At 36.2% G+C, this 15,733-nt stretch overlaps 1 protein-coding gene across 7 annotated transcripts in view; it reads left to right on the forward strand.

Annotated features, from left to right (window-relative positions):
- The first annotated feature begins 3,898 nt into the window (after positions 1–3,898).
- The window catches only part of LOC136846645 (uncharacterized), a 72,048-nt gene continuing 60,213 nt past the window's right edge, over positions 3,899–15,733 (forward strand). For all 7 annotated transcript variants that reach the window (XR_010855468.1, XR_010855466.1, XR_010855467.1 and 4 more), the window contains exons 1-5: positions 3,899–4,045; positions 7,252–7,304; positions 8,958–9,138; positions 11,670–11,744; positions 13,849–13,953. Coding sequence is in view for 4 of the 7 variants with exons in the window: in XM_067117565.1 (XP_066973666.1) it covers positions 3,956–4,045; positions 7,252–7,304; positions 8,958–9,138; positions 11,670–11,744; positions 13,849–13,953 (504 nt within the window). In the remaining 3 variants the exon portion in view is untranslated. The remainder of the gene's footprint in view (positions 4,046–7,251; positions 7,305–8,957; positions 9,139–11,669; positions 11,745–13,848; positions 13,954–15,733) is intronic.

Consider the following 15,733-nt stretch of genomic DNA (forward strand, 5'->3'; position numbering starts at 1 on the left):
AAATCAATACTCCGTTAAAAGTTGTCCTTATTTTCCCAGGGGAGCTGGACTGATACTAATACTGTACTGTGACAAGTATTGTGGATGCTATGCAAACAAACAACTTTTTAAATAAAAGCATTAACATTTATAAAAAGTAAGTATACATTAGTTTAACCGGACCACTGAGCTGATTTTAACAGCTCTCCTAGGGCTGGCCCGAAGCATTAGATTTATTGTACGTGGCTAAGAACCAGTTAGTTACCTAGCAACGGGACCTACAGCTTATTATGGAATCCGAACCACATTATAGTGAGAAATGAATATCCATCACTAGAAATAAATTCCTCTAATTCTTCATTGGCCGGTCGGAGAATCGAACGCTAGACCAGCAGAGTGCTAGCTGAGAACGGTAACCACCCGCCCAAGGAGGAACTAAAAAATAGGTTTCCTTTATACTGGTGTTTAAATCAAAACAGTGACAATTTAATTTTTATTCAGAAGGCAAAAAAGGATTAAATAAGACAATTAACCAATTGAGTAAAAAAAAACAATTAACTTACCTACAGTTGCAGTAACTTATCTGATTTGCTTCGTTCATTAGTGCTCCTTCAGGACCAATAGCATATATACCTGTTCATAAACTTATTTTGCTAACCTCAGTTACTCTTCAACATATTAAATATATTCAGTTGCTCATGAAACACGCTCTGCATTCTCCATATCTCATTACAAACTACATAAACTCTCCTTAATTGTGTAATATCTAATTTCTATGCAGAATATTTTACAGAGCATGGTGATTTGTAAGCATTTGTGATATCAACCATCAGGTAATAAGCACCATAAATTACAGCATACATTGTATAACTCAAAGAAATCCTTTTTGGCAAGCGTAATATAATGTAACTTAAAGATCTCCTTTGACGAGCATAATGTAACTAAACCTATCTTAGGTAATGACTGAATATTTTAGTAATGCAGTAAAACTATTACATAAAAAAGAAGTATAGCAGGAACGCAAACTGACCTTTATTAAGTAAAGTACTACTGTACTCGTTCAAGTGTATGCAGCGTCCTGCATGAAGTCACAACAAACATTAGACAGAAAAGAATGACACTTCTCTACACCAAATCATTCATTTAAATTAAGCAAGTGTAGGCCACCAAACATATATTTAATAAATAAATCAATCAAAAGTTTGGCAAGTTGCTATAATTCTAATAAGATCAATCTGAGTTGTGAAACAAATGACGTGGATAATCATTTCCTTGAGTACAGTAATCGGTAGCACTGTACATTTGTTCCTTCAGAATCACCACCAGAATTAAAGACAGTGTACAAATACTCATGAAAGATCCACCACGTTCTGCATATCTCTCACTCCCTATTAAATTAAGCTTTCTCCTTTACTGTTTGAAATATTTGTTTCCACAGTATTATACAAAAAATAGTTATTTGGGAGCAACTGCCATTATATAATTATCATGTAAGAAGTAAGAAAGTAATAAGAATGGAATGGGAGAGAGTAAGAAATAGGGAACTGACTGGACCTGAGGAGTGAGGATACTTTAAGAATGTGACATTGGTAAAGGGAGGAGAGGATGTGGATATCACAGGGTTGGGAGGGGTGAGAGGAAAGGTATAGTGAGCGATGGAATGACACAGTGAAGAAGAAAGTGGGTAGGAAGAAAAGGCTGAATGACAGGTGGCTCCAGACCAAGGATAGTGTAGTGCGATATAGACAGAGAGTAGAGAAGAGTGCGTGTAAAAAAGTGGTGAGGTTAGCAAAGAGGGAGGCTAAGTGAAGATGGGGTGGGTAGGAACACCCTGGTGTGACTACCCTCCTTAGAGGGAGGAATAAGCCCTATGTAGTAGTAGTAGTAAGAGGTATAATTAAGTGTAACAAAGAATTCACTTTGGCAGACAAAAAAAAACTACTTGGGTAAAACTTAACACTTGGGCTGGGATAAAACAACAATAACTTGAAGAAGCCACTTCCACTTTGGTAAGTATAAAATAACTATAAACTGAAGATGAAACAAATGGAGGGCACCAAACAAATTAATAAATAATTCAATCAATTCATCAAAAAGTTTAAAGCTTACTACTGTATATAACTACTGAGTTGAAGTGGAACTGTCATCTTGACTTTGCTGGCTATCGTAGCTCCCCCGAACCATTCTCCTCGTCCCGCCTTTTGATTATGGGTACTGACACTGCTGTTACTCCTTTCGTCCTGTCTTAAATTCAAACAGCGAGATTTCCTTGCCTGCACCTTTAGTCATCATATGATGCGCTAGATTTTCTACGTGACTTGACACTTCGCTGCTAAATGACATGGCAGTTCTGATGCCTTCCCACCTCTCCTCACTACTCCTCTCTGAATTATGTGTGACAATTCTTTTGTAGCAATTCTTTTGTAGCTTTGAAATAACACGTACACACACAGTATATATATATATATATATATATATATATATATATATATATATATATATATATATGTTTTAATGTGACTTTTTGAAATAAGGTTTTTTTAATCATCGCAGCCTTGAAAATGCGACTATAGCAATTGTCGTGAAACGTCGGCATAATAAACCAATTGTAACAATGGTGCCCTTTCCTTCGCCTTCGAGATTGTATCCTGAGTCGAGACTCACCTTACTTGGATATACTCATATATATATATATATATATATATATATATATATATATATATATATATATATATATATATATATATATATATATATATATATAATCATTGTAAATTACATTGCCACTTGGTGATCGTAATTGGTGTTTTATGTAATAATACATTAACTCAGATTTAGAAATATGCAATAACACAGATAAGATCATTTTAAATAATATTAGCTTTGGAAATAAATTGAAATTGTTTATTAATTAATTCGATAGTGGCTGCTTAAGTTGTTTTTTACGCCGTAAATGTTAAAAGTGAATGCAATGAAGGGTGTACTATATTTGTGATTATACACATTCACCCCTTGTTATTTATGGTGTTCATTATTGTCTACTTTTTTTTATATGCTTTTACTGTACTTTTCTGTATTAAACTTACAAACTTCACGAAGTGCATGTAGTAGTGAAGATTATGTACACAATTAATTCAAATTTTAAACCGCTGCCAGGTCCAGTCCCAGGTCTATCTATATCTATCTACAGTAGGCTATAATTGGTGTGTTTATGTTCTTAACGTGACAACCCTAAGTCTTTGTCGAATAAATGTCATTACCTAAACTCTTACATTTTTCTTTGACCTATTTATTCTATATTTAATTATACGTATATGTGTGTATGTACGTATGCATGTATACTTAAGAATCAAGATCGCGAGATTAAATGTACAGCAAGAGCCAGGAGATAACAGAGAATATGTATGAGAAATAAACGAAGCGCTAGGTACTGGTGCCTTTTATTATTTCCATCAGTATTATATATATATATATATATATATATATATATATATATATATATATATATATATATATATATATATACATATATATATATATATATATATATATATATATATACATATACATATACATATGTATATATATATATATATATATATATATATATATATATATATATATATATATATATATGTGTGTGTGTGTGTGTGTGTGTGTGTGTGTGTGTGTGTATGAGTCAGGCTGTATTTTAAGGATAAAAATGACAACAGCAGATTTTATACAAATCAAATACAGACGCCAGAATTCTCCTCCAAATATACGTAAATCCCATTATTTCTTTATAACGTGTCAACTAATTCATCATATTACTGAAAACGGACAAATTTCAGTCATTTTGACCTTACTGGTGCATTTTAGGTCAACAAAGGACTCGAATTTTCGAAGAAGCGCCCTTGCCCCTATCCCTCCCGGTCAGGGACGACTGTGTCAAAAGGGACGGCGGCGGCGGCGACTTGTCCGAGCCGTAGTAGTAATGGCGGGGAGTGGTGGAGGGTCTGCTGCAGACGACGCGAGTATGGCTGGCTTTCATGACAAAAACTCGAGGGTTGTCGGGACGTGGAAGGTAACCATCTCTTATTTTCTGAAAGTTCCGTTCCCGCGAATTGCAAAAGTCCGAAAATGGGAGTGGAAACACTCTCCTCTCCACGCGCGTGTGTGTGTGTTGTAATGTCCGTCCGACGTATACAAGCATTTTAAGGTCGACCTTTTTCTTTCGACCCCGTTGTAATGTCCGTCCAGCGTTGATCAGCGTTTTGAGGTCAATCTTTTCCCATCAACCTCATTGTGGTGTCTGTCCAGCGTTTATAAGCTTTTTAAGGTCAACCTCTTTCGACCCCGTTGTAATGTCCGTCCAACGGATGAGCGTTTTAAGGTCGACCTTTTTCATACGACCCCGTTATGTCAGATGGTGGGAAATGACATCGATTGATGTCAGCTGGCAATGACTCACGGCTGACCTCGTCGTGTCGACTGTAATTAAAATATACAGACGTCGTGTGTTAGTTTCGAATGACGTTTTTACAGTAAAGAAGCAGAAGACGTCTTCTGCGAGTCTGAATCTGTCAAAGTTTTTTTTTTTTCTCAAGTCAAGTGGGAGAGACACGACAGGTAGCCTAGCTTGCATCATGTCTTGTGGGTTTGTTTTGTTCGCTTTCCGCCCTAAATGTGGCCCGAACGAAAGCTGTTTTACGATTTAGGACGTAGATTTCAGAATTTTGTAAAATTATGTCCATGAATACGAGATATGTGGGTTAGGCTAGCTTAGGATATTGAGGTCTGCGTAACCTGAGTTTCCCTAACCATGCATTATAAGGGGTAATAGGCCCACGCCATTTAGCAGTTAGAGATATGTCTGTAGGACATATATTCGTCAGTTATGTATCATGTCTGCAACACAGGAATATATAGGCAGCATGAGTCCTTTGTGTCTGTCAAATTACTTGTAGGGTTTCTTCTAGCTAGTCTTGGGCTATGTAAAGGAAAATATAAATACTATGATGTTTTGTGGAGTAAAATTAACATCCAAGATTTTTTTTGGAATGTAGAAATTTGGGATTTTTTCACAATGGAGCGCATTACTGATTTTGACTGAAGTAGCCTGTCGGTAGTCTAGCATGCGTTAGCCTAGCTAGTTACAAGCTCAGGTCATTGCATTTGGGATATTGTAGCTGAGGCAAGAAAAATAAAAGGTCACTGGTTCCTACTCCTTGTTAGCGTAACACGACAAGAGGTCTAATGTGGACAGGTATCACAAACTATGCAAGAAACTGTGTTCTCAGTGGACTATTCCAGGAATAATGTTTATCAGGAATGTCAGTGATATATAAAGATATTTTATGCTCTACCATATTCATTGCTAATGCATAGTAAGGTGTTGGTAGGATGTAGAAATTGTAACTTCCTTTGTTTACATGTTGCCATGTTATTCTAGAGAGTTCTTCAAGATGTCAGTCTTGTGTGACATCCTCTGTGTATCTTTGCAATTATGGCAGCATTAATTAAAGGCAAATTCTTTGTCAACTAATGCTATGATTCCTTTCATGTGTGACTAATAGCCTAGGTGGTGGGGTTTCAGTGTCTTTGTTTAGTCATGGACTGTAATGACAAATTTGACCAAGGCCTCATTAGTGATGCTGTGTTTGAAAATACTATGTATTCAGGAAAGATTACTGTAAGTGGAAGTGCGCATACGGCTAAGAACTGTTTGTTTACAAATATGAAATATGGGTTTTATATGTAACAGTTTTGTGCAGCTTTGACAGATTTGGCATATTTTCATCAGAATGAATTATTGACCCATTGCAATCCCCCTCCCATTGTATGATGATAATGGGGACTGCAATGGGAAACTATAGTCCAAAGGTTAGTGCAGGTTTGGGGAGCCCAAGAGCTACATATTCAATTTAGGGATGGTGATAGAGAGTCCAGTAAGTAACAAAGGTTTGTAAGCAAATAGCATTTCTGAATGGGTTATTGCACCCTAATAAAGATTAGGATATGGCCATGCCAGTGAGGTGAAGACTCCCAGTGGTCAGGTGAGTGCTGGGTTCCTAAGCCAGATTAGGTCAGGCCCATCCCCATATTTCTCACATGGTCAGGTTGGCTGGGAAGTCCAGGTGTCCAAAGCCCTTCCCTCTTGGTCTGGGAGGCCTAGGGTTCTAGGGTAGGTTAGGTGAGACTGTATCCCTGTTTTTCACTAGTTGTAAGTTTTCCCCCATCCAAAACCTTGGTTTTCCCTCAGTGCCACCTGCTCCCCATTATTGTTAGTCAGGGTTGGAGCCTGTGTAATCGATTATTCAAGATTTTCAAGAGGAAATGAAGGTCAAATTCTTGAAAGTCACTTAAAATACTACAGTATTTGTTCAACAATAATAAAAACTTTTCTCAATTACATAGGAGTATTATTGGCACCAAGCTGATTTGGTCAGTGTTATCAAACTTCTCTGTGAGTTACTGCAAAGCTATATCAAATATGTCAAGTTTCTTCATTTATATTTTGTGCATAGCTTGTATTTCACATGATCTAATGGTGGGTGTAGTAGAATTTTGCAATAACAGACTGTAGTAGTTGGGGGGGGGGTCAATTGGGTCTATTAGTGTATTGTAGGAAAATTTTTTGGGCATAATATCATTAAAAAAAAAAACTATCTGAAAGTGCTAATAAAAAGTTTAAAGAGCAAAAATGTGTAATGCTAGTGTGATTTTTACAAAGGAAAATGAACTCTTTGTAGCTGAAATGCAGTAAAAACATTACTCAATATGTATGAGATGATCTCAAAGGTTACTTGCGTGCAGAGCAGTGACTAAGGATACAAAGGTAAAGTTATTTTGTACCTGCAAAATTATACAGGCAACACAGTGAGTTAAACCATTGCGGTAAATAAATAGCAAGGATAGAAGATGTGTGAGAAGCTTATCATGAAAAAAGGGTATAAAAGAAATGCCCTACAGAACATTTTGTAAGCCATTGTATTTCCGCTGCTTTTAACAATGTCAACTTGAGTTCTCTTCATATTTGTTTCACTCAGTAGCTGCTAAACCCCAACCAGTACTTGACATCTCTTCTTGTCAGTATATGGTAATTTTTCACCATTCACATGATTATTTGAAAGTACTATTACCTTGCAAAATCCAGAAATGGGGATTTACTTTGGGAGATAGTACTCTTGTTCACTTTTTATGTAGAACTGAACCATGATTGGATTTATTTATGTTGTAATTTTCAAGTGAGAAATATATGAACAGACCTTTTATTCTTGTCTCTTCCAGATCATAGAGTGTGTTTCATTATCAGGCTCTTCAGAAGCAACAGGAATTGAAGGGTTAGTAAAATGAGTACTGTATTTGAGTTTGACAGTACGATGTTCTGCTTCGTATAAACGAAATTGAAGTTACATCCCTGAGCATATTTTTCTAAACTGCAGTTTACTTTGTTACATATTTAATAGCCTTATGTGTGTGTGCAGAAACTTTCAGAACCCCTCTCTAATGAAAAGAGGACATCCTGTTCAAGTTAGCAGTCCATCTTGCTCCACCAACCCTCGGGTGGGATTGTCATCATGTAAATATTTGCACATCAATCTTAATAGCTTTTTATTATCTCACTCCATATTGTATATTTATTAAGTTACAGTTGTAATTTTCATTCATTTAAGTTTTATGCCTACTTTTTATGACAGGTTTCACATAAACATTATCTATTTTATCATTGACTGTGTTTTTTTTTTTACTGATTCCAAGTTCAGTAAGTATCTGCTTGTCTCATTCCTTGTCTACTTTCAAGTGTTAAAGCTATTTTTAAATGAACTGCCTTGTTTATTTTTTATTTGTTTTTCTCAATTAAGTATTATTTTATTTTTGGCTGTTCACTATTTGCATTCTAACCCAAAAATCTCCTAATATCATCTTACTCTGCTCCATGGAAGATGCAGGCAAGTATTTTAATTCTGAAGGAGGTTTGGAGGGGGAGCATTTATGTAACAGATTTATAATTATTATCTATACTGTACTTGTTTAACTGATCCATATATTACAGCCACGAATGTGTTAACTGAATTCAAGTCCAGTTCTTTTTATTCCTCAAAACACTTCGGCACTACTGCACAGTCAACCCCCGGTATTCGTGGGGGATGCTTCCCACTACCCCACACGAGTAGCTCAAATCCGCGAATACTTGAAACCACTCAAAAAATGCTTATAACTGCATATTCTGATAGTTCAAAATGCCAAAAAACCCTCTAAAAATGCTCATACCTGAATGTTTTAATAGCTTTATCACAAGAGGTGCATTTAGTCATGTAAAATACAGTTAATTTGTGAATATTTTTCTATGAAAAATACCACGAATAGGTGAATTTTCCACGAATAATGTCTATATAATATATTCCACGGAGAAATCCGCGAGTAGGTGAAGCTGCTAATCTGGAACCGCGAATAGGCGGGGGTCGACTGAACAATCTTTCTTCAGAAGTTCTTTGGCTTCTGGCTGTTTTGATATATCCAATGGGGCAGCAGCTATTAGAAAGTGATAGATCTGTGGAGAAACAATTTTTTAAAGGCAAAATTAAATTTTCCATATGCAGATAAGTTACTGGATAGGAATTTGCTGCCCCTTACTCCCTACCCTTCTGTACCGTGCAACTGGTCCAGGTAACAGAAACTCGCCATGAGGGGGCTGTTGGAGCCAGAAGGAACCACATGATTTTTTATTTGGTGTGTCTGAAAGTTTGTGCAGATGCCCATTAGGTTGTTGTAAAGCAAAGAGTTTGCATTTGAAAAAAAATTCTGTTCCAAAAAATTAAATGTTTTATGCTAACAAAAATGAAGAAAGAATTCAAACAGCAGAATTTTTGTTCATGTAAAAGTATAATTTGATTTTCAGCTCTTTGCGTGCCTCATATGAAATTTAAATTTTTTATAATATTTATGATTTAAAACTTGCACATTTTATTAAATTTTGTTGTTATTTTTCCCAGGACCGAGTTTGTTTTATCAGAGGCAGGTGATGTTACTTGGACAGTCACAGATGGCTGTGATGCACTTCCCCTATTTTCTTGTCAAATGTATGAAGTTTACACCTACCAGAATCTTCAGTGTTATGGCAACAGAACGTTATTACGTTTTGCAGCGTACAATGGTCATATTATCGAGTTCAGAGTAAGTGTACCCTTCACATTGATTTTTAATGTTTCTTAATTTTCTATTTGTATAGTGGGAAGAGATATTCAGTGTAGTAGCTGTTGAATAGTGGAAAGCTGGCTCATATTTCATAAAATGGCTTATATTAGAAACATAATGTGCACTTTGTGATTCCAATGTAGAAATTAGTTGTTTTTATAAGTATGAGAAGAAAGGTAACTTTACCTGTCAAACTGGGGTGCGTTCATATACTGTTACGACTAAAATATAATATAAAATCATTATGATCAACACCTCCAGTGCTGCCTGGTGCAAAGGGCCCCTGTGGAATTCTGCCATCCATGCCTTTCTTGTGTTTTGTCTTCCATGATTCTTTACCCATTGGGAGTCTCCCATCTCATAGCCCTTATCTAAAAAGGTCTGGGTCTTCTAGCTCTTCTGATGCCCACAGGAGCCCAGCTGACACTATCATATATTATTCTCCAGTGGTATGTGTGAAAGACATCTCCATCTCCCTTTCATCATTATCCTGTCCACATATGGAACTTTGTAATTTTTCTTACAGTATCATTTCTAACTTTATCTTGCCATAGAACCCCTAATACTGTATATTTCCATGTATAAGATGACATTTAAATCCTAAAATTCACCCCTAAAAATTGGGTTTGTCTTATACTACCATTCTAAAAATCAAACCTTGAATTCTAAGAGATGTTTATTGTTGGGCTAGCGATAATCACCGACATACATGAAAAGATTCATATCCTGAAATAAACTGATAGTAAAGGTAATAAAACCATTTTTACCTTATATGTTATTGGAATATCTTCATAATAAATAGGCTGTTTGAGGAATAATTCCATATCAGTGAAATCTACTTTTATCTATGCAAGCCAAGCTGAGAAAATGTAAACATTGAGTTATGGTTGAGCTCACAAGAACCTTTATCTTTTGGTAACCTTTCAGAAATTTTAATGTTAGTGTAATTATGGTAGTACAGTAATAACAATTAGGATAACGTAATATATATTAATTTTTCATTAAAAATTCATCATTTCATATTCATTTAGAACATTTAGTCATATGAATGATAATTATGTACAATAATTATTGTACATTATCTTATTGTTTTTAGGGGTTGATTGTGATTGGTGATTTCCCTTTTAGGCAACTTGTGTAGGAAAAATATGATACAGAATTGGCTCTGTTATTTTATTTATTCTTAATTTCTAAGGATACAATAAGTAAAAGAGCATTTGTAATAACATCATCATTACATAACCAATATTTCATAAGATACTTGTTGTTGCAAAACCGAGCCTATACACAGATGGTTTTGTAATTTAGTAGCCATCTTACACTACAGATATGAGATAAATTAATGAAAATTTGCCTTAATTTTTGACCTCGCCTTATCTAAAGGTCATCGTATACACGGAAATATACGGTATTCTTTTTATAGCTTCATTTTCAAATCAGCAGAATCTTTTAGACAAAGTTTCATTGTTGTACAGTACTATGATTCATGTCCATATAGTAATGCAAATTGTACTAGGTGTGTGTGTGTATACAGTAATTGTACTTTTATATGGAATTTCAGTGTACTGTAATTAGATTTCCAAACCTTGTTCAGCCTACCCATTGTTTGATTTGCCTTTTAAAGTATAGTATTGGTATTCCATTGAGCTCTTGCTAGTACTGCTGAAATGTTATAATTTCTTTTACCAGTGTCAATTTTATAAATTGTTTGTTATTTTATTTTTTAAGGGGGTCGTTTTTTTAGTGTCATAGTTTGTAAGACATCAGTATAATAGGTGTTATTGAAGGGAACTGCATGTTTTGCAGAAATTTGGATTATGGCTTGATATGATACAGGCAGTCCCTGGTTAACGGCAATCAGGTTTTATGGCGCTTGTCTAGCGACAAAAATCGGCAATTTTCAGCACCGAAAATTGCCAATTTCCGCTTGTCGGCGCCGATAATTGGGCATTGGTGCCAATACGTACCTAACAGAGGCACCAATAACTGAAAATTGGAGCTTTTCGGCGCCAGTAAGCCCCGAAAATCGCCGAAAAAGCTCCGAAAATCGCTGATTTTCGGTTAGCAGCGATTTTCGGTTATCACACTCTCAGAAACGGAACCCTGCTGATAACTGGAGGCTGCCTGTATTTAGCATTATCTTCTTCATCAGTACCTTAGGCCACCTTCTTTTTGTGCAAGAACTCTATTTTTCAGTATGTGACCCTCATTAGAATTTTCACACAACGGTATTGTAAGCCATTTTTCATTTGTGTAAATTGGAGGGGCTTTCTTTCATTAGTTTTGTTTTGATTGCTGTGAGGTATTTTCTTGATACCACCTTTAACAACCAATAATCACATTAGATTTAATGCAGTTAGGGTGGCTTGCTGACTGGTGAGATAGTCAGTTGCAAGGTTGTTAGCAAATGATGGTTTGTATATTAAGAAATATTAACATTACTTCAAGTATTTTAGCTCTTGGGATATATGTGTTCTTCAGAAAGATCTAATTGTCATTTTAATTTCCAGTTGGACCAACCGGTGATGTCTAGAGATTTAATGTTACTCACGTATGATGGCTGGTTCATGCTACAGTGTGAGAAGGTAATTAATTCATTCATTCTTTGTTTTCAATAAAAAATATATCTTTTTAACGTATGGATAAGAAGTATACAGTGTAGTGATTGTTAGATCACAGGAAAAAGTTTAGAAATTAGAGTTACTAAAAGTTTTCTAAAGTTGGCTCACCCCATTGTCAGTGTATATAATAAAAATTTATTAACTTGTCCCTTATGCCTAGATCAGGTCTTATTCTGGAAATAAACACTGTACAGTATATGGTTATATGAATAGGAGGTAAGTGTAAGTCATTTATGCAAACAATAATAAAATCAAGTTAGGGAGCATAAGTCAAGGCATGTCAGTCTCTGTAGGCAAAAATATTGCCTATAGGTAATACACATCCAGTTGTCAAGACAATTTACAGAAATGGAAGGTGATACACACCTCAAGGTCACAAGAAATCCACCTCCTTTCTGTTGTTCCAAAAGCCTTTCAGAGTTCATGAGGCTTATAAGAGTCTCAAAGGAGCCATCTGAGACTGTTCTGAAGGCTATTCAGAGGGAAGATTGGATGATTTCAGTAGATGTCAAGGACACCTTGAGATCTACTGAACCCAGGAAGCATCTCTGATTTGAGTTTGACAGAGAGGGTATCAGTTTCCAGCTCACTGTTTTGTATGGAGTACTGCTGCTTGGCTCCACAGGAATTTGCAAGAGTATTCAACCCAGTTCCAAGATGGTTGTTCTTAAGAGGAAGTGAGTATTCTCATGTACAATCTTTGGACAATTGGTTCCTTCTAGCAAAGCCTTTGGAAAGGAATCTGAGAGCAAGAGAATGTCCTGAAGATGGCAGAAAGGTCAGGCATAGTAGTCAACCTTCCAAAGTTCAGACTGCTTCCCACACAGTCAACTTGTTATCTGGGGATGGAAAGAGATTCTCCTCTTTTTCAAGTTCTTGTAACTCATAGACAGGTTAGCTGTCTTCTCTCAATTATAACAACTTTGATCCTTGGTCATGGTGTCAGTCAAGAGGGATGTTAGTCACCTGTACCTCTATAAATAACCATTATCAGGATTTTTAGAGAGCTTAGATATAATAAGTTATCCATCCCTGCCATTAAGGGTTACAGATCAATGTTGCCCCATGATAAGGATGTACATGAGGTCATCAGATCCTTTGAAAGTGAGCGTTGAGCCTGTGGGAGAAGCATCCCCTAAACATCTCCAGTTGAGACTATGCCATCTTACTCTTGGTAGTGCCAGAAGAGTCAGTGTAATACAGGGTTTGTCAGATGAGATAGGATTTAATACTGGTAATGCTGTGCAAACTTTCTTCCACTGTTTAGGTCTAAGGATAGTTTTAAGTGTCAATCAATGACAGATCTGTTTCAGTTCTAATCTCATGGATGCAGTAGGAGATAAAAGTGAAGCTCTGCTATGCCCTATTAGAGCTCTGTATTTTGGAGGATGGTGGATAGTGGCCCATCACACAAATTCTCTTCATTGTGTAACCCGTGTTCCTTTACTTTCTAGAGGGAAATATATTGGACTGATGTGATGTGACTCATAACAACCCAAACACAATTATGATCTTGATACCACATGGTTAAAGTCCATTCAAGACCCCTTGCCGGTACAGAAACCTGTTTTCGTTGTCATTAATACTTGAAAGAGCACAGACCTCAGCTCCCTTATTGATGTCTTTTTTTTTTTTTTACAAGTAACCCTTCTTACCTGAGTAGCTACTTTAGCAGTACAAAGTGAATTGATGGGAATAACTCGCTACCACTAGAGGCACTGATGTCTGGAATGCATACCTATCAAGTCAGTGGATATCTTCTTCCCAGTGGAGTTTATATTTAAAATATTGTTTTTAAACATTTAATTTTATTGGCAGAAGTTACTGCACTGATAAAATTAAAAGTGGTGTAGGCCTAATAGCAAAGGAGACCAGGTAAAGTAGAAGCGGTGTCATTGGCTACTGGTGCCAAGGTGCTGGGTTCTGTTCCAAGGGAAGAGTGTTTTCATGTTGAAGTTATTTGAACAATTTAAATAAGTACCTAAGAAGAAAATTTCTTTTAGTAAATGAATGTCAAAATGTCGAGCTTGTGTTCACATTTATGATTGTTACTGTTTTGCAATTACAGCTAAGTAGTCCTGATGTGGTACCAGACCTCCCATATTCTCTGTTGCCAGCATTGACTGATGGGTATTTCCACGATGTTGTGATTACCTCACGTTCTGGTAGAAAGGTAAGGAACAGCTTCAGGAAATTCCTATTGGGATAAGGGCTATGTTATACAATTAAAGGACTGAACCTTGTATATTTTCACCTTGTCTTTGTTTTTGGTTTGGTTCATCTTATCTGTCAACATCCTTTTTCACATGCTGTCACACACCTGTAGCTACAGCTGACTCATGGGTAATGTTTCCAGGGTTAGTTTATCCATTCTGTTGCATCGAATGCTAAGATATAGGTATCACTTCATAACAGACATTGTGCTATATCAATACCACTGCATTTTGATCTAGGTAAAATCAGTTCACACAAATTTGAAAAATTCATCTTCATTATAGTATATAGATTCTTGCATTTTTGTTTGTATTACACTAAGGATTGTAGTTGTCCAGGAGGTATGCCTGAGAGGCACTTAAAAAATTTTCCCAAGTGTTTGATGAAAGGTAATGTTGTTGACATATACTTTACATATATGCTGTGTTTAGTCAGAATTGCTGTCATTGTAGAATTCTTCAAACTCCCCATTAAGCATGCACAGTTCCGTGTTTATTTTAAAAATCATGATTGTATTTTTGTGAAAAATTTGTTTTTATCAAAATCATTTCTCATTTTTTCCTTATGTATGAATATGAATAAACCTATGATTACTTGTTTTAGTAGTACATTACTGTTCATACTGTTTCATAAGTAGCCATATACATTGCAATCTTGCAATATTTCCAGGTTCACCAATCAGGCTGACAGAGGTATAAGTCTCATTCTGCAGGCACCTAGTGGATATTCAGATGTGTTAGCACCTAGCAACCTCACTTTGTAAGCCTTCAGGGCTGTAAAAGCTCTTTTAAACTTCTTCTGCAGGTGTTGGCTTTGATAGAGATCAAGGTTTCATAACCTGTAAATAATTTATTTGTCAGTCTTTCTTAATACTGTAATCATTTGTCCTTTGCTGCATTTATTCACTTGCATGCTTTCTGTTAGTGATATGTTAGTGATATAAAGGGAATTCAGTTATTAGTAGATACTTAGGTTAGCAGTATTCTTGTCTAGATTGCTGGCTTTGTCAGATGTGACTGGAAGCAGTAAATGTTTTCATCAGCTGGAATATTTTAGCCCATCTTAGTGTTGTTTCATTGCAGTTGGTGATTGCTATATATTTTTTATATATTTTCATTAGCAGAAGACACATGTCATGCCCTCCATGGGGTCATATTCCTCTAACACAACAGGGCAGTTCATGTGAGCAACACTCATCTGCTCAACTTAAGGAAAAGAGATGACCTAGAGTGAAGTCCTCTGTAAAGAGGGTCAGGAGTGAATGAGTATTGCACTCCCCCATCAACAGTACTTCTGCTGGTGGAACTTGTCTATAGAAATACTGAAAACCTTAGAGGTTGGAGTAGAGTGGAGGATAGTCATTTCTTTAGTTTATCAGCTTCCTTTTCTGGAGACAAATTCTCTTTCATTTTGCAGCCAGTAGATCATGGGCCATAGTGTCACAGCCCTGAGAGGCATCAGGCTTTGGGCAGCAGGATGAGAAGGTGACAGATAGATTGTTCTGTTCTACTTATGTAGGGCCAGAATGTTCAAAGGTGACACTTCATGTGCAAGGGCCAAAGGAAGAAGCAAGTGTCCTTCTCCCAGGCCCATGAGTTCTACTTACAGCTGTACACACAGTCTTCATAGACAATGAGGCTATTAGTTGAGGCACTCCTTAGGATCCAAATGGTACATGCACTGTGAGGTTACTTTTTCCTATCAGACAAAAGACTGGTGAATCTGGGAACGTTGTGGGA

This window comes from Macrobrachium rosenbergii, chromosome 15 (assembly GCF_040412425.1).
Source record: "Macrobrachium rosenbergii isolate ZJJX-2024 chromosome 15, ASM4041242v1, whole genome shotgun sequence".
In the NCBI taxonomy this organism is placed as follows: domain Eukaryota; kingdom Metazoa; phylum Arthropoda; class Malacostraca; order Decapoda; family Palaemonidae; genus Macrobrachium; species Macrobrachium rosenbergii.